This window comes from Mus caroli, chromosome 7 (assembly GCF_900094665.2).
Source record: "Mus caroli chromosome 7, CAROLI_EIJ_v1.1, whole genome shotgun sequence".
NCBI lineage: Eukaryota > Metazoa > Chordata > Mammalia > Rodentia > Muridae > Mus > Mus caroli.
Window position 1 is genome coordinate 135,778,740 of NC_034576.1, and position 22,079 is coordinate 135,800,818.

Below are 22,079 nucleotides of genomic sequence, written 5' to 3' on the forward strand. Positions count from 1 at the left end.
TTCCAATGATGGCCGACTAGGCCATCTTTTGATACATATGCAGCTAGAGTCAAGAGCTCCGGGGTACTGGTTAGTTCATAATGTTGTTCCACCTATAGGATTGCAGATCTCTTTAGCTCCAACAAGGCCCACACTTCCTAATAGTGTCCCTCCCTGGGCCACACATATACAAACTTACACCTAATCAAAGATATACCTAGACCTACACAAAGCAGGGTATCCGAAATGATACCAAGTGACAACTTCCCCAAATGATTGAATTGTTTTTGTAGACAACGAAGGGGAAAGCAAATGGAAAATTACTAGAACTTAATTTTTATTTCTTTAAATTATTTTATTAGAAGTGCAGCTGAGGGAACAAATATAATATTTGTATATGGAAATCACCAGCGTCTTCCTAGCCATAGCCAATTTAAAAGTTCAACTTTTAGAAAATAAAAAGAATCCCCAAAACCCAGACCCAGAAAGGCAAGCATGGGATGTTGTCTCTTGTGTGTGGATGCTATGGAGACATGGGGGAATTTTGAGGGGGAGGGGATAGATTACAGGTGATATGAAGGGGGATGGGGTATAGTGGAGCATGAATGATTAGGTTGGGTGGGGGATGGAAAGACAGGATGCAGGAGGGAGTGTGGGGAAAGATAACTAACACTAAAGACCTTTGAAAATGGCATATAGAAACCTGTTACTGTAAAACCTTCTTAAAACACACACATGCGCCCATAAAGTTTAAATGAAATTACCCTACAACAAAGAGCAACCCTTCTCCAAGACATCATAGGGCTGGAGATGAAACAGAATCAAGATTTCAAAATGAAAATTTAATCATATATGAAGTACAAAATTTTTTAAAACCCCCAAAGATTAACATGACAATCTTAGCAGTTTATTTACACATGCAATAGCTTCACATACCTTCCTAAGAATTTGAATATTTTCAACCTTATAAAAATCACAAGAGTATTTCAGCAATCATGAGGTGGTGTTGGATCAGAGTCTTTATGAACGCCTGATGGGATGACATCACAAACCTCATCAAGAGCCTCTGGAAGGTTTAGGGATCCTGCACAAGCCTGGGGAGAGACAACCTTTGGCTCAACAGCAAGCTCTCCAGTTGGCTGGTATCCCAAAAACTTTGCACAGTTTTGGTTGTAAGCAAACTTGTAGTCACTCCATTTCTCATCGTAATATCTTGGAAAACGTCGGAAAGTTGAGATCACCACAGCTTTCTTAGGTACATAGGATGTTTGGTTATTTGAAAGACCATCAAAATTGGATGGGATGTAGTCACAGGCCCAGAGATTGAAATTTCTAGAAATGTGTTGCTTTTGATCTGGGGTGAACTTCTTGCGCCCCAAGCCCTGAGGAAGAGGAACAAGATTAGGAGAGAGATACACGAGGTCACACAGTTCTGAGGATCTCAATGAAACCAGCTAATGACAGGCATCTATTTAAATGCATAGATAAGATAACCATTAAAAAAGCCAACTTGTTGAATATCAAAAGTCAATGACATCCTGGCAGTGCCCTGTCACTATTCTCAGCTTCCTTTCCACCAAGGGGACTGGACTTTTAGGACAATGAAAGCAAAATCAGAGGAAGCCCAGCTGGATATCATCTGCTCAGTGTCCTCGATTCCCAGGGTCCCAGTACTCGTGGCTGCCTCTGAAGAACTAGCAGGTTGAATTCTTTTCCAACCCTGTTGTCTCCCAAAGGAAGCAAAGCAAGACTTCTGGTCTCTGCCCACGGGCTTGCTTGCTATCAGCACCTTACATCTGAACCTGAGAATCAGCCTATATTCAGAACCGAGCGCTTGATTCATCACAATGGGCTGAAAACTAAGAAAGAAAGTGGATGTTGGCACAAAAGACTGAAAAGAGACAGACACCAGATTACATCAGGACTGTCTGCTCCAAGGGCCCATCAACAAGGTGGCAACAGGGCCCTTGAGTGGGATGCTTGAATCAGGGTGAAAGAGAGTCTACAAAGTGCCACAGCTGGCATCTGCCTCCCTACTTCAACCACCTCAAATCCAACTAACTGGAGATGGAAAATAGTGTGTGTGTGTGTGTGTGCGTGTGCGTGTGTGTGTGTGTGTGCATGCACCAAAACTACTCTAATCATATCTAAACCAAACATGTATAGACTTTCATTAGCATTATTCCCAAACAATATTAAAACTGTTTACACAGCATCACACTATATGGTAAGTAGATTAGAGGGGAAGTGTNCAAATGCCGTGTCATTGTCTATAAGAGACAAGCATCTGCTGATTTTGACATCAGCAGGGGATCCCAGAACCAATCCCCACAGATGTCCAGGAATGACTGCATTCACGTATTGTAAAATTAGTAGAGTATGGGGAAATGTCCAGGTGCAGTATAACGGCTCCTGATGTACAGTCTGTATAGACCAGCCTGTGAGGCTAGGGTGGGAAATAAAGAGGGAGGGAGGGAGGGAGGCTCTGTAGGGACAAAGAGAAGATCCTTGTCACATTACGTCTTTTGGGGAAGTTACTTGAAGATGCTCCAGCAAAATAAAAGGAAATAAAAATTATATGAATCATATAGGGAAGAGCTGCACGGAAAGTGGCTGGGAACAGAAGTCAAAATCGGTGCTGAGCACGGAAACCCAAGAGGAAGGAACAGGGAGCTGGGGTGGGGATGGGGGTGGGGGGAGCAGGGAGGCTTGGACAGGGAAAGGAAGGGTGCAGGAGGGGAGGGAGGGAGAGAGGAAAAGGGAGATTTGAGGGAAGTTGCAGGATTTTAACCAGATCAGAGAAACCAGGAACAGTTACTGAGCTGCAGGGAAGTCCCTTTAGGGCTCATCCAGAGAAGGGGAGAAGCCAGCCAGAGCCACCACCCTATCAGCCCCAGGAAGGAAAGAAAAGAGGAATGGCACTCAGGAAGGGGCCCCTTTGTTCCAGGGAAGTCTGCAGGAGTTGTTTGGGGGTGTTTTGTTTGTTTGTTTGTTTGTTTGTTATTATCCAGAAAGGAGTGCCTTGTTAGCATATATTTTAAACATTTGTATTGAAAGTTAAATATTAGTAAAAAGTCAGTAGAAGTCAGAATATGCAAATAGAATACACAACCGATAGAGCAATGTGAGAAAAGAGAAAAGAGAAGAAAGAAAGAAAGAAAGAGAGAGAGAAAGAAAGAAAGAAAGAAAGAAAGAAAGAAAGAAAGAAAGAAAGAGAGAGAGAGAGAGAGAGAGAGAAAGGAAGGAAAGAAAAGAAAAGAAAAGAAAAGAAAAGAAAAGAAAAGAAAAGAAAAGAAAAGAAAAGAAAGGAGGGAGGGAGGGAGGAAGGAAGGAAGGAAGGAAGGAAGGAAGGAAGGAAGGAAGGACATCGCAGATATACAGAATAAAGTGAATGGCATGCATAAAGTCAAAATTGTCATAAAAATGTGAATGGCTCAAAGTCCTATGCAGAAAAACAGTGACTCTTCGGTATTGTTTTTCTTTTTAAATTGGGCTGCACCCTGCTTACAACGGAAGATAAACCCAAAGCAAAATGACTAAAGTTCATGAAGACACAAATGAGATATCTGTATTACTCTCCCTCCCACCATGACTCAGGGACAGTTGTGCAAGAGCCAGAGGTCAGCCGGGCGTGGTGGCGCACGCCTTTAATCCCAGCACTCGGGAGGCAGAGGCAGGCGGATTTCTGAGTTCGAGGCCAGCCTGGTCTACAAAGTGAGTTNCCAGCCTGGTCTACAAAGTGAGTTCCAGGACAGCCAGGGCTACACAGAGAAACCCTGTCTCGAAAAAACCAAAAAAAAAAAAAAAAAAAAAAGAGCCAGAGGTCAGGGAAGACCAGAGGAAACTGAGTTCAGAACAACACAGGACTATCACACTTAGACACTTTCAGCTGCTGTGGCTGCCTGTATAAGACCCGGACAAGATCAAGCCAGGCAACAGTCTAGCATGGAATAGGAGGGACTCGGTAGCCCCAGCCCCTTGCTGAGGAGCTATAAAGAGTTGATGACTTCTGAGAGACGGAGAGTCGGTTTTCCTGATGGGTATGGTAAGTGGTAGATAAAAAAACAACTCCAGTGGATGCTCCCACAGGCATGAGTATACAAGCCTTGGTGGGTTATTTAAAAACAAACAAACAAAAAGACATGAACTTGGGAAGGGGTAGGGAGGTAGGAGGTGGATTTGGGAGGAGTTGGAAGAAAGAATGGGGTGAATATAATCAAATTACATTGTATGTGTTTATGAAACGCTCAGAGAATTAGTAAAAATTTATTTTTAATTCATGAAGATGAAGGAATGACACTTCGTAGTACAATGTGTTACATGGCTAAAAGCAACACAGAGGCTGAGGGACACTCCCAGTGGAAACTGGCAAAGCCATCAAGATAAAAATAAAGCAATCATGAATCTTTATGCAACAAGACATGATACTAAACGATTTAAGGCAAAAAACAAAAAGTGTTGACATTTAAGAGTAACTCTCAGAAGCAGAAATTGACAGACCAAGACAAAGAGTTAAGAAATATTTTACAACATAATTAGCAATCCTCAGTCAATAATTTTGCAATTAAATGAGGGACTATATAATCTTTTTATCACTAATGAGACACTTTAAAATTAATCACATGCAAAAAAATCTCTATCACTCAAAAAGTCAAAATCACAGAGCGCCCTCCATAAAATTAATGGAACATCAAAATCAGATATTAGCAACAAATTCGTAACCTAACAAATTCTAGCCACATCAGAAATTCAAGGAATCTTCCAAATAGCTCTCAGTTAAAAGGGAAATTAAAAATTAAATAAAGACTATTTGGAGGCAACTACTTAATGAGACCTTAATTAGGTCTGATTAATACCGATTTTAATGATGTGTTTGCCTAAGATGTTACTTGTTCTTTTATTTGCTCATTCTGACTTACAATATTTTCCTAAGTGTTACCTTCAAATGTAAATGTTTAAAAAGTGTATTAACAAGCTACTACCCTCTGGATATAAAAACGATCCCCTGCAGATTTCCCCCCAAATAAAGCAACACCTTCAGAGAGTTTACTCTGTTCAGCTAATGGAACGATATTAGAATTATTAATTAGGTCTAAATAATAATATCTCCCTGGTAGCCAAAACAACTCAAGAATATTTGTAGTTTTAATAATCTTATTAACAAAAATTACAAGTATTTGAATTCAATAGTCAACTGAAGCAATTTTAAAGGATAGACAAGTAAGGGTACTTTGACATTATACCATTAAGTTTGAAATGAATGAGATAAATTTTAGGCAAACACATCATTAAACTCCATGCAATAAGAAGCAGACGTTTGGAAGTTAAATAGACAGACTAATAGTCAAGTCAATATTCAAAAAGCTTATTCTAAAAAAAACCAAAAATGTACCAAACCTAAGTAGTTTCATGGACAAAATTATTTAGCCAGGGCCTCCTGTGCAGTAGGCAAGCAATCCCCCTGTGCCACTGGCACCAGCTTGGGTCCCATGGGCAAGTTCTATCAAACTGAAAATCCAAATGTTAAGGCTATGTAAGCTATTCTAGAACACAGAGGACATGTGAGAAACCTTCAGAGGCTTGCTGGAGGGTCTCCTCACCTGCTAAAGATGCATGTGTCCAGGTCTGCTTGTGTCATTAACAAGATACACACTTGGCTGGGTCTACCCACTAGACCCTGATAAGCAGTTAAGCACCAGGGTAAAGTGCTAGAGGCAGAAATAAGGATGCAAATTTTATTTGTAAGTTTATACAAATCTCTGTTGACTTTTTAAAAATGCTCCTTTTCTTATTTACTTGTGTGTTTGAGCATGTGTGTGTGTGAAAGAGAGACAGACAGACAGACAGACAGACAGACAGACAGACAGAGAAAGAGAGCATGCGTGCTATGTAGGTCAGAGGGCATCTTGTGGGAGCTTCTTTTTCCACCGTGTGGATCCCACAGATCAAATTCAGGTCCAGCAGCAAGCACCTACTGAGTCTCCTCAGTGTCCCTTGTTTGGCTTTTGATAAACTTGTGTTACTGTAGCAATCTAGAAAACACATTAAGCAGGGTTAGACAGCTGGCTCTGAAGTCAAAGAGTACTTGTTGCTCTTGCAAAGGACCTAGATTTGGTTCCCAGAACCAACATGATGGCTCACAGTCATCTCTAACTCCAATTCCAGAGTATCCAACTCCTTCTGACCTCCATGAGCGCCAGGCATGCAAGTGGTGATGTGACACACAAACATGCATCCAAAGCAAAATATTCATATGCAAAGAAAAATAAACATTATGTTTTTTTTAATTAATCCATCCTCTTGGAGAGGGTGGGGTGGATGTTTTGTGACTCTATTCAATACTCTGCCAAAGGAGAGGAGGTTTTTAGGTTAAGTTATTCAATTTTACTTGGAACACAGTTGTGTGGAGGGAAAGGTTTCTCTGGGCTCATTTCTAAATCAAGGATAAGAGCAATTAGCCCACAGGAGTGCTATGGGACTTAAACAAGATCATTGAAGCACTGGAGCACAGTCATGGGTTAATAAAGACAGGATGTTGCTAACAGCACCTTTGTCGTGTGGATTTTCAAGTTTGATAAGTGTCCTTGAAGCTCACCTGACAGACCTTCTTCTGCCTAAGGTACACTAACCTGTAATGTCCAGTATGGAAGCCCCAGACCACTAGTTACAGAGCATGTAAATGTGAGCAGTTTAAATTGAGAGTAGTAACAAGTCAATCAGATGTTTAAGAGAGTTAATTAAAAAGGAACATATAAAATAACTGATTAATAATTTTTATGGAGTCAATGAGATTCCTCAACAGGTAAAGGCTCTTGTCGCTGAGCCTGAAGATCTAAGCTCCATCCCCAGAGCCTACATGATGGAAAGAGAAGCAGTGTCTGCAAGCTGTCTTCTGACCTTCACCCACTCCTACACATGCCCTTACACATGTGTGTGCGCATGTGTACACACACACTAACACACACAGACACAGACACACACACTAACACACACATACATACACACTCACACACACACACACACACTAACACACACATACGCACACACTAACACACACACTCTCACACAAACACACACACTAATACACACATACACACACACAAACACACACACTAATACACACACATACACACACAAACACACACACTAACACACACATACTAACACAAACACTAACACACACATACACACATACAGACACACTAACACATACATACACACTAACACACACACACTAATACACACACTCACACACTAACACACTCACACATACTAACACACATACACACAAACACACACACTAACACACTAACACACATACACACACACTAACACACACATACACACAAACACACACACTCACACACACAAACACACACACACTCACACACACTAACACACACACACAGAGTAAATGTAAAACTTAAATTGTTTTAAAGCTTAAGAATTTGTTAAAACATAATTGTATGTGAATTGCTCTATTGCATGTATTACATGTTTAGTTGATAATCCGGAGGAAATATTATGTTAAATAAAATATACAAACCCCTATGGACTTATGATCAAACAAACCAATGGAAACTGAAAATATTCTAAGCTGAAAGTGTATCTGGAGTGGCCTTTGAGGGTTTAAAGCCAAGTGCATGAAGATGGGGGTGGTAATGCAGGGATAGAGGAGGAACTGGAGAGAAGGAGGTGGGGTAAGTTTGATCAAAACACATTACACACGTGTACGAAAAATTCTCAAACAATTAAAAAAAATGCAATTAAATTTTTCTTAAAGAAAAAAGATGTTTCTGGTGCACCTGACCTCGCTTGGCGACACACTACAGTATAGAGCATTAAACCTGTCTACTGGCATCTTGTGTGGCTAGCTGGAAGGTGTGACCCAACCCCAGAGACAGATCCTCGAAAGAAATGAAGATACAAAATACTTTATACCTGGCAATAGCCCAATAAAAGGGCGAAATTCTAAGTGTGAAGTTTTGCTGAGTGTTACCTTCACAGCACCATAAAAGTTGAAACTTTTTAAGTAGACCATCTGTTTTATTAATTTTACCTGGTTTTTAAATGTTCCCATCACTACTAGACATTTGAGAATTGTAGTTGCACCTTGTGTTATATTTCTACATCCAATGCTACATTAAACTGTTAACAAGTACTGTTAAAACTTAAGCTCTCTAGGGTCAGGGAACTCGCCATCCTTAGAGAAACAACTCCAGGAATCTCACAAGAGAGGACACTTTTGTAACCATAGCCCGTGTGTATGAAGGCAGAAGCCTGGTGCTGGTTTGAAAAACTCCACCCAACTCAGAGTTTCAAGAGGTGGCTTTTGTTTTGTGACTGTTTCTGAGTCTCATGGAAGATGCCAGGCTGTTTGGACATTGCTTCAAGTCTCGAGAAACAAATGTGTCTCCATAATCTGTGCAGCATAGAAATCAAAATAATGATCCCCCTTCTACCAGTTTACTGCTTGCTGTGCCAGCAGCGATGGGATGCTGGACCTCTCCCACGCTAGGCAAGTGCTCTACCACTGAGCTATACCTGAAGCCTTGGAGTTAGCAAAGAAGTACTCACAGAGTCAAAATAGTATCCAGAGTTCTGGAAACTGTGGCGGTTGTCATGCGCAGAGAAAGGGAAGTTTTTGTTTGCTGCTTGCTGGGGAAGAATGAAGAGATGATAAGCACACGTCAGAACTGCGAGATGTCCTCAGAACCGGAGCACAGTGATGGGGAAGGGAGAGGCATGGGACAAAGGGAACTCTCAGGGAGGCTAATGAAGTCTATCACTAGCATGGAGTTAATAGCACAGGATGTGGGTGCAAGCATGGGCAGGGCTTCCAAACAATCCTGTTACCAAATCTCTGAAAAAAAAAAAAATCTCTTTCAAAATGTCTTTGGAGGCAAGAGTGCAAAACTGCATATATGCACAGAACCAAATGCTGGCAAGGACCTTTGACAGCATGGGGGCCAGCCTCTTATCTGACTAATAAGGATGGCAGAAAGCAAATCCTGGAAACCTGGCCTGATCCTAGAAGCCCTGAGGCTGGGTTCCCAGAAGCCTAGAGCCTCAGTCAAGACCCACAGTGAGTGTGGTTGATATTGATACTAAAACCATTCTGCCTCCTCCCTCACACTACCAAGGCTGGAGCAGCAGCTCAGGAGCTGGCAAGGGAGGCAGACCATGGCTATTAATGACTAAAGGTTCCTGAGGAGAATCCCAGCTCATTGTCTGGATCAGGGGGCAGTTGTAGCTGCAGAGGACATGGATCTATCACTGGGAACCTGGGTATGGCAGATGGGCAAATGGGTTAGCTATCTGGCCAACATGGCACCTCCTCAGAGATCCCTGAGATGCTATATCTGGACCCCATACTCATGTCACCTTCTCTCGAATTTTGTAGATTGGTGGCAGCCTCCTCTCCACCTGCTCAGACAAGTATGGACAGTGGGTTTCCTTCAGGGCAGTACACGTGATGGATTCTGGTGTCTTCTCCGTCAGGCCAGTGTGAGTGAACTGGAAGCACAACATGCGTCTTGATTAGAACCAGATACAGCTGAAGCTGGATGCCAAATACAGGCTTCCTCTGCAAAAACATGGTTTGAGCACTTCTTGGGGAATGGTAAAAACAATGTACCTTTGAAGTGTTCCTTCCAAACAAACATTTCAAGCCACAGGGGCCTCTTCAAGGTCTTATGGAACCTAGCATCCAGCCCATGTTCTAAGGACTGGGTTGTCTACTCTCAGACTTAGAGGTTGCCAAGCATGCTAGACTAACTGACCAACAAGCTCTTGGAGATCTTCCTGTTTCTGCTTCCATCTCTCCACCACTGGGATCGCAGTGGTATGCCACCATTCCCAGCTTTATATGTGGGTTCTGGAGATCAAAGCCATGTCCTTAACTTTCAAGGCAAGTGTTTTACCAACTAAACCATCTCCCTACCCATCTCTTCCCTTTTGAAGTGTAAAGACGTCGGTTAACTCTGTAATTATCTCTCTATTCTCCCAAGTTAAGATACAACTGTACATTCAGGTGCTTTTTGATTGGCATCTGTGCAAGAGTGTGCTAAGTAGTTAGATTGGGAGGTTGTGTTATAAATCCTATGTACTTTGTAGGTGTTATCTCCAGCCATGAAGAAGCTAAAAGACACATAGGGCTTGATGGAGTAGACAGAAGAAAGAAACACAATGTTGTTGAGAACAGGGTCATAAGAGTCAGTTTATGTTTAGAAATCATGGTGCTGATCATGGCATGATATCTGGTATGAATCAGCTAAGATATGACTGACATTAGAGGACTGTGAGTCAGCACAAAATGAGTGACAATGGATGATGACCTGGGAACCCCAAGAGGGATCAGGTATGTGATCTGTCATAAAACTCTGCCTGGCAGAGTGTCATTTTTATGTGGGTTCTGTGTAAATGGCCCTTGATGCCAAAGGCCTAAGTCTTTGCCTTTTCCAAGCTGCCTGTATATTTTTGTCTGTAAGTTCATGTGCCACTTGGCTGAGTGGTCAGTATGTATCAATGTTTGCCTGGGTGCCTGCCAGTAGCTCCCTACCTAGTATACCATGTATGTCCTATCAGCTTACACATTGCTAAATTCCCCTCGACTTCCCAGGCGCCTGTGACCCTCCTCCTTTCCTGTATTGGAGTTTGAGACTCACAGATGTATAACCCAGCAGCACGGATGTGGAAAAATAACCTGTGCACACAAACCAATATGTAACTTACAAGAACACAGTATTGATAAAATACCACCAAATACGTCTCAGTGGCTACCCATGGGCTGAGAAGAAGGATGAAACCAATGACAACAAAACCACCAGGCAAACCCCCACCCCACCCCAGCCTCTATGTGTGCAGACCCTCCTGTAGAAATGTAAGGAACTGTCCATAGGACCCCAGTGAGTTTGTTCCTGATGAGACTTAGATATGCCCAATGTAAAATATAAATAGAGAAAAATGTAGGGAGACAGCCAACTCTAGTGGTTCATGCCTATAACCCATTACACAGGAAGATTGCAGGTTCAAGGCCTGCCTGGACAACTCAGTAAGAGTCTGGTGGGGCGGGGGGGCTGGGGCTATACCTCAATGGTCAAGAGCTTTGCCTGGCATGATTTCAATCTTCAGTACCACAAAACAGGGAGAGGGGATAATGTTCTCCCAAAAATCTTTACCACATCCCTCGCCTTTAGCTCTTGAAGACTAACACAACATCCTGATGTGGATATACAACTTTACATATAGGCAGTTTGCACATATTGTATCATACAGATAATACAAGAATTAAAATGTATTTGTAGGGCTGGTGAGATGGCTCAGCAGGTAAGAGATGGCTCACAACCACCCATAATGAGATCCAACGCCCTCTTCTGGTGCGTCAGAAGTCAGCTACTTATGTGTACTTATGTATAATAATAATAATAAATGAACCTTTGGGCCAGAGCAAGTGGAGTTGACCGGAGCAAGCAAAGGTCCTAAAAATTCAATCCCCAACAACCACATGAAGGCTCACAACCATCAGGACAGCTACAGTGTACTTATATACATAAAATAAATAAATAAATCTTTTTTTAAACCTATCTATAAAAAATGTATTTGTAATTTTACAATGGACATGTGGCCACATGGTATGATCAATGTCATTTCTGAACACTGAATGCCTTTTTATTTCTCACAAACTTTTTGTTGCCTTCCTCCTCCCTCCTTGTTGCCTGCACTGCCACCTTGGATCACAACACTGACTGAGCCCTCATGTATTTTACATGAAGGGAATTGATACTGCTGTGCAGGACACAGGCTGCACTGTCCGTAGTCCATACCTTGCTTTCCTCACTAACATATACTAGAACATTCTCAACCAACTTACATATACTTTTAAGTAGAGCTTTGTATTAAAATTTAAAGCATTATCAAACAATTATTGTTCACGTTTTTGAATGTCAACCACAGGTTTTATTCCTCAGGGGCTGTTATCATGATATTTGAGGCGGAGTCTCTCACTGGGACCCAGGGTCTGCCACGTAAGGATAGGCTGGCTGGCCAGTAAGCCTCAAGAATCGGCCTGTCTCCATCTTCCCAGGGCTTGGCTACAAATAGGCACTCCCAAAAAACCCATTTGGTTATGTGGGATCTGGGAAACAAACGTGGGCCCTCATTCTTGCAAGGCAGACACTGTGCTGACTGGGCTATCGCCTAAGGCCCTAAGCAACTGTAATTGTTTACTTATTATTACTGTGTGCATGTGTGTACATGATGTGCAGATGTGAAGTACACACATGAAGAGGTCAGAGAGCAACGCTGTGAAGTTGGCAGTCTTCTTCAACCTTGACAGGAGTCCGTGGATTGAAGTGGAGTTGTCAGCTTGCATGGTAGCTACCTTGACTGGCTGGTCCCTAAACAGTCACTTTTAAAGATGAATACAAAAAATGCAATCGGGCTCCAAGCACTCTCTCTGTTCTCCCTCCAGCCAGCTAAGTTGCAACCCCCTTGGAAACACCTGGAACCCGGGCTGGTGGGGCAGCTGCTCTGATAGCAGGAAAGACAGCTCACATCAGCTCATAACTGACTTGAGTTCATTTGTATTCTGCAAGTCTGTGGACTAAATCACTGTTAAAAAGAATATGGCTCTAGCATTTTAATTTTACTCTTTTAAAATATATATATTTAATGGCTATAGCATGATAGCTGTGAAATAAACCCTTCTGTTAGATAGTGTAACCGTGAAATACAGCTTTTTAACTAGCTGGTGGTGAGATTTCCACTGCCTTCCATCCCTCAGTGACTGAAATATTAAATAGGAAAATGAAAGTAAGTAGGGGGGAAAAAGCCTTTCCTGCCCAGCAACAGCCAGATTACAACCAGCAAGGTCAACTGCAAAATGACCGTCACTTCTAATGGGACAATTACTGTCCTCGCAGATGGGTCGCAGCTGACTCACGGCCAACAGCTTCTTTAATTTACCCAACTCATCTGAAGTTACTTCCGGAGACTTCGGGATCAGCATGATTCTTCAGACACTCTTAGGTGCCGACAGCAGAGAGGACCTTTGCCAGAGGCTCCAGTTTGGCTCAGGTTTGAGAGTGGATGGACAGCGTCTCTCCTACTCACTCCTGAGAACCAAGCTGCCCTGCTGGGCCTGTGGCTGGAGCAGGACATGAAATGTCTACCCATGCTCTGTGGATTCTCACTTCCTCTATTAGAACAGAACTTGAGTTCACCTGAAATGTCAATGTAGTTCATAAAACCAAAGCACACTCCCTTGTAGCTGCTAGATTGGGGATGTGAACCCATGAGCCTGCAAGGCTCCTGGGAGAAGTATTGTTTTCCTGATAAAGAAGACAGATACTTTCTGTATTGTTATTCTTTGATCTTCTTGTTTTCCTGCCTGGAGTGTATGTAGACTCTCTACAACCTGGAAGAGACTAATCCTTCCATAAAAATGTCTAAACAGAATGCTGGAAAGAACCCAGGGCTCTGAAAACTCCCTGGGGCAGAGTCCCAGCCCTAACCTGCCTGCTTCTGAACGTTGTTGCTATTTAAGGAAAAGCACAAATCTGAGTCTGCCCGGCATCCCACCATGCTGGTAACCAAAGCCCAAACCGAGACAGAGCCTTGCACATGCTAGGCAAATACCACACCAATAAGCTATCTGTCCAGCCCTGGAGTCGGCTTTTTAGTCAGTCGATCATCCATCTAACTGACGTTTAGATGACATAAACATGAAGGTATTTAACCTAAGAAACACAGTTTCCTCACTATGAGCCGGTACAAGAATGTGACTGAGACAGGCAGAGGCAGACAAATCTCTGTGAATTTGAGGCAGTCTGGACTATAAAGTGAGTTCCAGGCCAACCAGAGTTACATATAAAACCCTTTCTCAAAAAAATTAATTAATTAAAATGGGAAAAAATGAAAATGTGACTGACACTATTTCCCATTTGGCTTTGGCCCCAAAAGAACTCAAATTCAAAAATGTTTCCCAGTCTCAGCATATTCTAACATATATTTATACTCATCATAAATTTTATTTTACTTTATTAGACTTTTATGTTTTATTGTATATTCTCTACATATTACTTTTGAGTTTAGTGGAATAAAATAAAGTGTACTGTGTGTGTGTATGTGTGTGTGCGCGCGTGTGCGTGTGTATGTGTGTGCATGCTTGTGTGTGTGTGCGTGTGTGTATATGTGTGTGTGCATGTGTGCGCGTGTGTGTGCATGTGTATGTGTGTGCACACTTGTGTGTGTGTGCGTGTGTATGTGCATGTGTGTGTGCGTGTGTGTGCATGTGTATGTGCATGTGTGTGCGTGTGTGTGTGCGCGTGTGTATGTGCATGTGTGTGTATGCGTGTGTGTGTACATGTGTATGTGTGTGCGTGTGTGTGTGTGTGTGTGTGTGTGTGCGTGCGTGAATATGGGGTGCACATATACTAACTATACTTAGGAAGTGCTGACTGGCTAGTCTGCTTTCCTTTGTCCTTCTGAATGAATTATCCTGCTAGTCTCACAGCGACTCTCTAATTTTGTTATATTTCATTTTATATTTTAAAAAGTCAAGATTAGATAAAACTTGTTTGCCTTAGTCTAAGGTTGATACCAAAGAGACTGCAATCAGTGTTGTACATTCTAAAGAGCCAAAATTCCCAACATCTCTTCCCTTTCTCTTTTAAACAAACAAACAAAAATTTCAGTTTGGGGGCTAGAGATATAACTGATTAAGTAAAGATCTTGGCTTGAGGACCAGATCCTCAACACCCACATAAAAGCCAGGCTGGAGTGTCAGCCTGCCTGCCAACCTAACACTCAAGAGGCAGAGATGGAGTCCCCAGAGCAAGAAGACTGTCCCCAGCCAGCCTGCTCCAGACTCAAGACTCTACCTCCATTTATAAGGTAAAGAGTTACTGAGGCGATATTTGACTTCATCCCACAAACACACATGCACAGCACCTATCCACACACATAAACATGTTCACACACTACTCACAAACACATGCAAAACACCCACACATCTCCAACCCACCCCCACCCCACATTATTGCTTTGAACACAAATCTTTTCTCAGATTCTGCCTCTCGTTTTAAGAGTGGAAAACGACAGGGGAATTCCCTTTTTGTGAACAAGTCATAGGAACTGGACATGGAAAACTGACAGTGCATGAAATATGCATATGAAAGAGCAATTGAGAAGCCCCTGGGTCAATATGCAAATGTTTCTAGAAGACACTAGAATTCCTGACTGGGCTAACTGTGATATCAACAAACAGGGGTCTTGCCAGGAGAATAACTTGAGCCCAGAAGTCTGGGGGATTATCGAAACAGGTAACAACTGTTAGGATAACAGCTAAACGACTCCTGGGCTCTGTCCATTTCCTAGTCTGATGACAAGAACTGGACAGGATTTGTTGGGATTTTAAGAATACTTCAACAGGGCTGCAGAGATGGCTCAGCAGTTAAGAACACTGACTGCTCTTCCAGAGGTCCTGAATTCAACCACATGGTGGCTCACAGCCATCTGTAATAGAATCTGATGCCCTCTTCTGGTGTAGCTGAACATAAAACAAATAAATAAATCTTAAAAATAAATAAATAAATAAATATAAGACTACTTCAACAAGTACCGAGTATGCCTTCTGCACTGGATTCTAGTCTAGGTACTGATGGAGCACCACTGAGGAGAAATGACAAAGGCCCCATGGAACCTACGATCTAGGAAGAAGAGACATGTGGAGAGCTGTGCCGGAGCAATCGCCATTATAAGATGGCGCTGGCTTCTGCTGTGCCTAACTAGTAAACAAGCCTTGTGCACAAGTGCAAGAGTGAACTCACGCCTAGTCACTGCCCATCTCGGAGCGTAGTAATGAGGTGATGGGCAAACAACAAATCAAGAGCTAACATGCCACATCAGGTGCTAAAATGCCACGCTGAGGGCTATATAAGCAGCACCATTTTCCAGGGTCGGGGTCTTCCCTCCTTAAGAAGCAATAAAGCTTGCCACAAAAAAATCCAGTTGTCCGAGTGTGTTCTTGCCGACGAGAACAATAACTTGGGACAGAGACAGTTCACCATATAATGAGTTCTCTAGTATTAGAAGGCAGGAGTGCAGAAATGGGCAAGGCAGAGCAGGTAGCAGTTGCTACCCACTGAGCATCCTCAAGGGCCCACCCTGCACTGAGCAGTTTTCTTCCTTCCCCCTTATTCCTCTTTTTTTCACCCTTTCTTCCTTCTGCCTTCTTGCTTTCCTCTGCCTTCCCTCCTTCCCTCTCTTCTTCCTTTTCTTCATTCCCACATTTCCACTCCCTTCTGCACCCCATGTCTTCTTCCTTTCTCTGACTCTGTATCTTGTTACATAGCCCAGGATGCCCTGGAGCTCTCAATCCTCCTGCCTCAGCCTCTCAAGTACTCAGATTACAGGCTTGGACTGCCTCCCTCAGATTCACGTGCAGTCATTGAATCCTCAAAAGAATATTGAGCTTCCCTCTTGACAGGTGAAGAGACCAAGGCCCAGAGTCTTTTCAAAGGTCAAGCTACCAGAGGCAGCAGAAGGGAATCCAGCCCAGATCTGTGCCCTCAACAACAGCCACATTTCATGAGGAAGCTTTCAGGAATGCATCCTTCCTTACCCATCTTCCGTCATTATTCAAAGATGGGTTGAAACGCCTCCCTTTGGCCATTCTCTCCAAGGAGCTGAATGTACTGGGGTTGCCTCACAAGCTGTCTGTGGCCCCACAAGCTTGTGACATCTGTAGAGCTCCCCCACCCACTGTGTTGATCTTCTCAGCTGTTGCCTGGGCAGAGAGGTGGAGAAAGCCCACTACTGTCATGGAATGGAAGCTCATGTCACAATGGCCAGAGCATTCTAAGCCCCAAGTGGGGGGTTTGCTATTTGTTCCTTGCATCGGGTTCACCAAGCACGCGCAGAATTCTAACTGAAGAAGTCCCCAACCCAGCCTGAGAGGTGAGGACAAGAAGATGCTGGAAACACAGCAAACAATTTGCGCCCTCATGGCTCCAGCATTGTCCTCATGGCAACCATCTGTTTCAAACTCTTGGTTTTCAGAAAACTAACCTGAGTGCTGCTCTGGAGCCGACCTTGCTCACATCAGCAATGCTGCTGGACCAGGATCAAAACATTCCCTTTCTCCTTCCATATGTTCTCTGTGTCCCCGCTCAGACCTCACATCTGAAGCTGATGACTGGCTCGATGTGACAGCTGTGTTGAAGTCTGGCCCTGGGATAGAACACTCCCTCCTGCTTGTCCCCAGTTGATCAGTCCCAGGAGGCAGCAGTCCTCTCCTGGTCCCTGTACATAGGGTCTGACTCCAGCAGCACAGTACAGGAAGAAAAGAATGACTGGGGGGCCTTGTGTTACATTGGCCCAGCCCAGCCCATATCTGTCATGGTCTCAGTGGTCTAAGAAATGACCTTGGCAGCCACCATTACAACACTTTGTATCATGGCCCTGAACTGAAATATGTGTGAAAGGCTCTAACAGGCCCAAGCATGGCAAACACAGGGCCACCAGGCTTTGCCCTTCTTTCTCTCTTGTTGAACAGGTTACATTCCTAAAGCTAGCCCCCAAGGTCTATCTCCTTGTTTAACCACTGACTCATTCCTGAGACAAAACACCAAGGGCCAGCCATCAAAATTCATTGTTTGGCTACACTGAATTGTTCATTGTTTGGCTACAACTTGTCCAATCAGGTCTTATCAACTGACCCTTGCACAGACTTCCTCTTTTTCTGCTTTAAAAACCCATTCTGAAAACAAACAAAACAAAACACTTGCTGCTGCTTGCTGTCTGCCTTTGCCTGAATCAGCGGCAGTTCTCCTTATAGTGCTCCCTTCCTGCTTGCCTCTCGGGGGTACTAAATCTCCTTTGAGCTGATAATTGGTGTCAGGGCGTATCAGTACCACCTCTGAACGGCTCTCCAACCTTTTCAATGTGACCACACCTTTCTGCGCCAGAGACTATGAGCTTGGTGATGCTGTAAGATAGTTTATCTCAAAGTTCTATCAGAGTCCCCAGGTCAACCAGCTCGGCCACCCTGATCTTGAATTTGAACTTTCCTGGATCCTAATCCTGGGGAGGGTGGGAGTGGGCAAGGTAGTGTCATTCTTTATAGTACAGGTGTGGCCACCTCTTTGTGAGCACCGTGGTCATGGGTCCCCAAGAAATACTCGGTAACTCGAAAGCACATCGGAAAGTGAAGAATGTACACAGTGCACATACTTGCATGTTTGCTTAGTGCTTCCCTGTTTGCCGTTACTTAAATGACTTCCGCATCATCCCTGGTTATTTTCTGTTTATGCATGCCTCGGCCACTACCAATTCATTTTCCACCCCACCCTGCTGTGCACCCTGGGGTGTAAAAGGAGACTAGGTTATGCAGTTTGTGTCTGTTTGTGTCTGGCTTAATTCATCCAGGAGGGAAGCCCTGATGGGGACGTGAAAGGCAGAAGGCGTTAGGTGCAAGGAGGAGTGTGCTGCTGTGATATATGACACCCAGCTCTCTGGGAGAATAGCAACCTGACTGGTGGGGTTTGCCAACGACTCTGCAGCTCTGTCTCAGAAGCTCTGAGAGCTACCTAATATCGCTGAACACCGGATAAAGAAGAGCTGCATACGAGTCTCTAATATACCACTGAGTCAAATTGCTGAGCTTCCAGGCTCCTTCCCTAGGAAGCCACGAATTGGAGGCAGCTAAGCATCTCTACCAGTATCCATGGCTCTGTCCCCACAACCACAGCTCTCTCCATGAAGGACTTCCAGGTATATCAGGCCTCCTGCTACTGCTGCTCCCGGGATCTGTACGCTTCCTTGTCAATTCTGTGATGCTGCAGGACCACAGCTCTTAGACTTCAGTAAGCTGTCTCTCTCTCTCTCTCTCTCTCTCTCTCTCTCTCTCTCTCTCTCTCCCACCCCCCGCCCCCATCTGGGTACACTGTGTGTGTATATACACATGTGTATTCACATATGGAGGTCAGAGGTCAATGTCAGGTGTCTTCCTCTATCAGTTGCTCCCCTGCTTTTTGGAACAAGGTTTCTCACTAAACTAGAAGCTCACTGGTTTGGGCTAGACTATTGTCCAGAAATTCTCTAGTATTTGCCAGCCTCCACCCCCAGCGCTGGAGTTACAGGTAGATGCCCAGCCCGGTACCTGGCTTTTATATGAGTGCTGTACATCTCAACTCCGGTCCTCATGCTTGCTCAGGGAGCTCACTGTGCTCTCTCCATGTCCCTGCCTCCTCTGTCTTCGCTGCACCATCAGTCTCCCTGGTGGGACATTAAATAGAAACTGAAGAGGTGTTAGTAACTATCTCCTCTGGCAGGGAGGGAAGTGCCACCTCAAATAAATGAAGTGGCTCAAGGTGGTTGCTCAGCCGATATGTAATAAAATCACACTGAACCCACATGTGCCAAAGCCACCTTCTACGGAAGCATCAAGCAGGATAGCTCAGTTTGGTCCTCTGCTTGCTAGACATAAAGAGAGTGGTTCTGCAAAAGTGTGTCTTTATAAACTGGGCAGTGGTGGCACAGCCCTTTAATCCCAGCATTTGGGAGGCAGAGGCAGGCGGATCTCTGCACGTTCAAGGTCTACAGAGTGAGTTCCAGGACAGCCAGGGCTACACAAAGAAACCATGTCTCAAAAAATAAAACAAACAAGCAAACAAACAAAAGTATATCTTCACTGAAGAAAAAAAAAATGTGTCCTTGGACAGATATTACTGCAAATCCACTGTGGGCTCATATTGTGGTCCTCACCAACATCAGTTCTCAGTAAACAGCAAACATGCTTTCAGCAACATATCCAAGCACCGGTGTCCCCTAACCACCGAGTAATCTATGTTATTTTCATTGAACCCTTTGTGTTTTTTTCACACGATAGCTTTGGTGGTAGCTCTGCAGTTCAGATAGTCTCCATCCAAAGCAGTCAAGAGTCTATAGAAGGTCCATGTGCTCATCTCGGCCATGTGTTTCTAGCTCTGGAGGTGATTCCATGTTTTAGAGAATGATTTGAGCCTCTCCACCTCCCAAGTCTGGGGTCACGAACATGTGCTACCATGCCCATCACTATACACATCTTAAGAGCTTTCCAGGAGAGGTTTTTCTGGGGCCTGTTGTACGCCAGGGTGTTTGGTCGGTTGGTTGGTTGGTTGATTTTGTTTAGACAAGGTATCGCATACACCAGGTCAGCCTCAAACTTTCTCTACAGCTGAGGATGACTTTGAACTTCTAATCCTCCCGTCTCATCCTTCTAAGTTGCTGGGATTACAGGCGTGTGCCACAGCAGCTGCCTTTGTCTCCACAGATCAAATGGGATAGCTCTCCAAAAATCCAGAATAAATGACAGCGGTAATGACATGTGTGACTCAAAACGGAGCTCTAAGATGGGAAACAGCAGCCCCAGAATTTTGAAACAAATCAGCAAAATAAATATCTATTTTCAGCTAAAGGGAAAATAAACAGCAGCTTGGAACATGGCAAGAAGCTCATTCCCACCCCACAGAGGCACAGAGGGGGAAGCCTGGGAGGCAAGGTCTCAACAGAAGACTTTTTAAAACCACCTGATCCTCTTATTTCGTACTATAAAACATAATGGAGATTTCATCAAGTTGGCAGGAAATCGTGAGCTAATAAAAGAGCCTTGTTACAAAGATAATAAGACAAAGTCATAAAAGACAGACTTAGGCTGAATTCTGGCTCTCAGCCTCGCTTTGCAGCTCCACGGGGACACGGGGTTCATCAACTGAGTTAATCGTGTGGATGACCACAAATTTGTCCTTTCTTGCCTTTGCTCTTTCTTCACATTCCAAGGTATTTTTTTGCCCAGAGCATGAGCCTCAGATGGCAGACAGGAAGTAGATGGGGTGCTAAGATGTATTGTACAGGCTTCTGGACTGGAGCCACCTGCTATTCAGCTCAGGAAACAATGAAGAAGACCCAGACACAGCACCCCATGCTGGATCCCAATATGTCCTGCCATCAAACTATCAGCTGTGGGTTTGCCCTCCCTCACTAGGGCCTCCTGCATCTGTTGTGGAGATTGAACCAGCAACATTGGAATTACCCATAGTTCCTCAGAAATGCAGGCACTCTCTAAAAACAAAACAAAACAAAACAAAACAAAACAAAACAAAACAAAACAAAACAAAAAAAACCTTCTGGGGTGCCCAACGGGGATATCAGAAAGCCAGTACCATGCTTCCCTGAAGGGTCCTACGATGCATGCTGCTTCGTTGCACAGTTACATAAACATGCTGCAGTATGGCTGTGTTAATGTTTAATTTAGATTGCTGCTCCATTGATTCCACTGTGGCTCAAGCAAATGAGAGTTAGCCGGATTCATGGTTTTACCACACCACGGTCCAGTCGTTCTGAGTGTACAAGAATGACCACATCAGGGATGTGCGCCTAATTAAGCACTTAGTCGATAACCTGATCCCTCTGGGCTGAGTCATTTGCTTCATCCACTGAAGGAATGAGATCAAGCTGGGCAGTGAGCGTGGGTAATCCATGCGGGAAGAACTCCTTTAAGGTGAGGCTGGGTTGATTGGCATTCAGTATTTACAGCAGTGAGAACATGCAGTCCCTCCTCAGATGATTCCAATATGCCTTTATAAATGCAAGGTGAGGGCTGGAGCCAAAGGTACCGGGAACCCAGCAGGGTGAGCATCTTTGCCTCCCATGAGCAGCTGGGATGCTAGGGATCAGGCTCTCTCATGGGTATGCATGGGGCTTACTGCAGTATGGTTTTTAGGAAGTAATTTGATGTGTCTAATTGTTCTTGGCACGATAAGATCTCTCTGTTTTATCTTTAGGCACAAGACACCTTATTGACTGCACTGTCTTACGGGGTGGCCCATAATAGCATTGTTGGGGGGGGGGGGGGGGAGTCAGCAAAGGCACTGGAGGGTGGAGAAACAAGAAATCAAATTTCTCACATGACAATAGCTTGAATCTCTTCTGAGCTTTTGCTCCCACCGAATATGGTGAACATTCTTTTCAGGCTGATTTTGTCAGCCACCGAAATGTGTTTGTTCAGCCAAGCTAACCAGTAGCTATGCATTCTAACAAATTCCCTACCCATCCCTCTC

General features: G+C 43.9%; 1 protein-coding gene across 1 annotated transcript; it reads right to left on the reverse strand.

The window, feature by feature from the left end:
- Positions 1-802: 802 nt before the first annotated feature.
- Positions 803-16,793, reverse strand: Tex36 (testis expressed 36). The gene is made up of 4 exons (XM_021168627.1): positions 16,604-16,793; positions 9,364-9,495; positions 8,557-8,637; positions 803-1,361 (listed from the first exon to the last, which is right to left on the reverse strand). The coding sequence occupies exons 1-4, from the start codon at positions 16,652-16,654 to the stop codon at positions 966-968; spliced, it is 660 nt and encodes a 219-aa protein (XP_021024286.1). The 5' UTR covers positions 16,655-16,793; the 3' UTR covers positions 803-965.
- Positions 16,794-22,079: the final 5,286 nt, after the last annotated feature.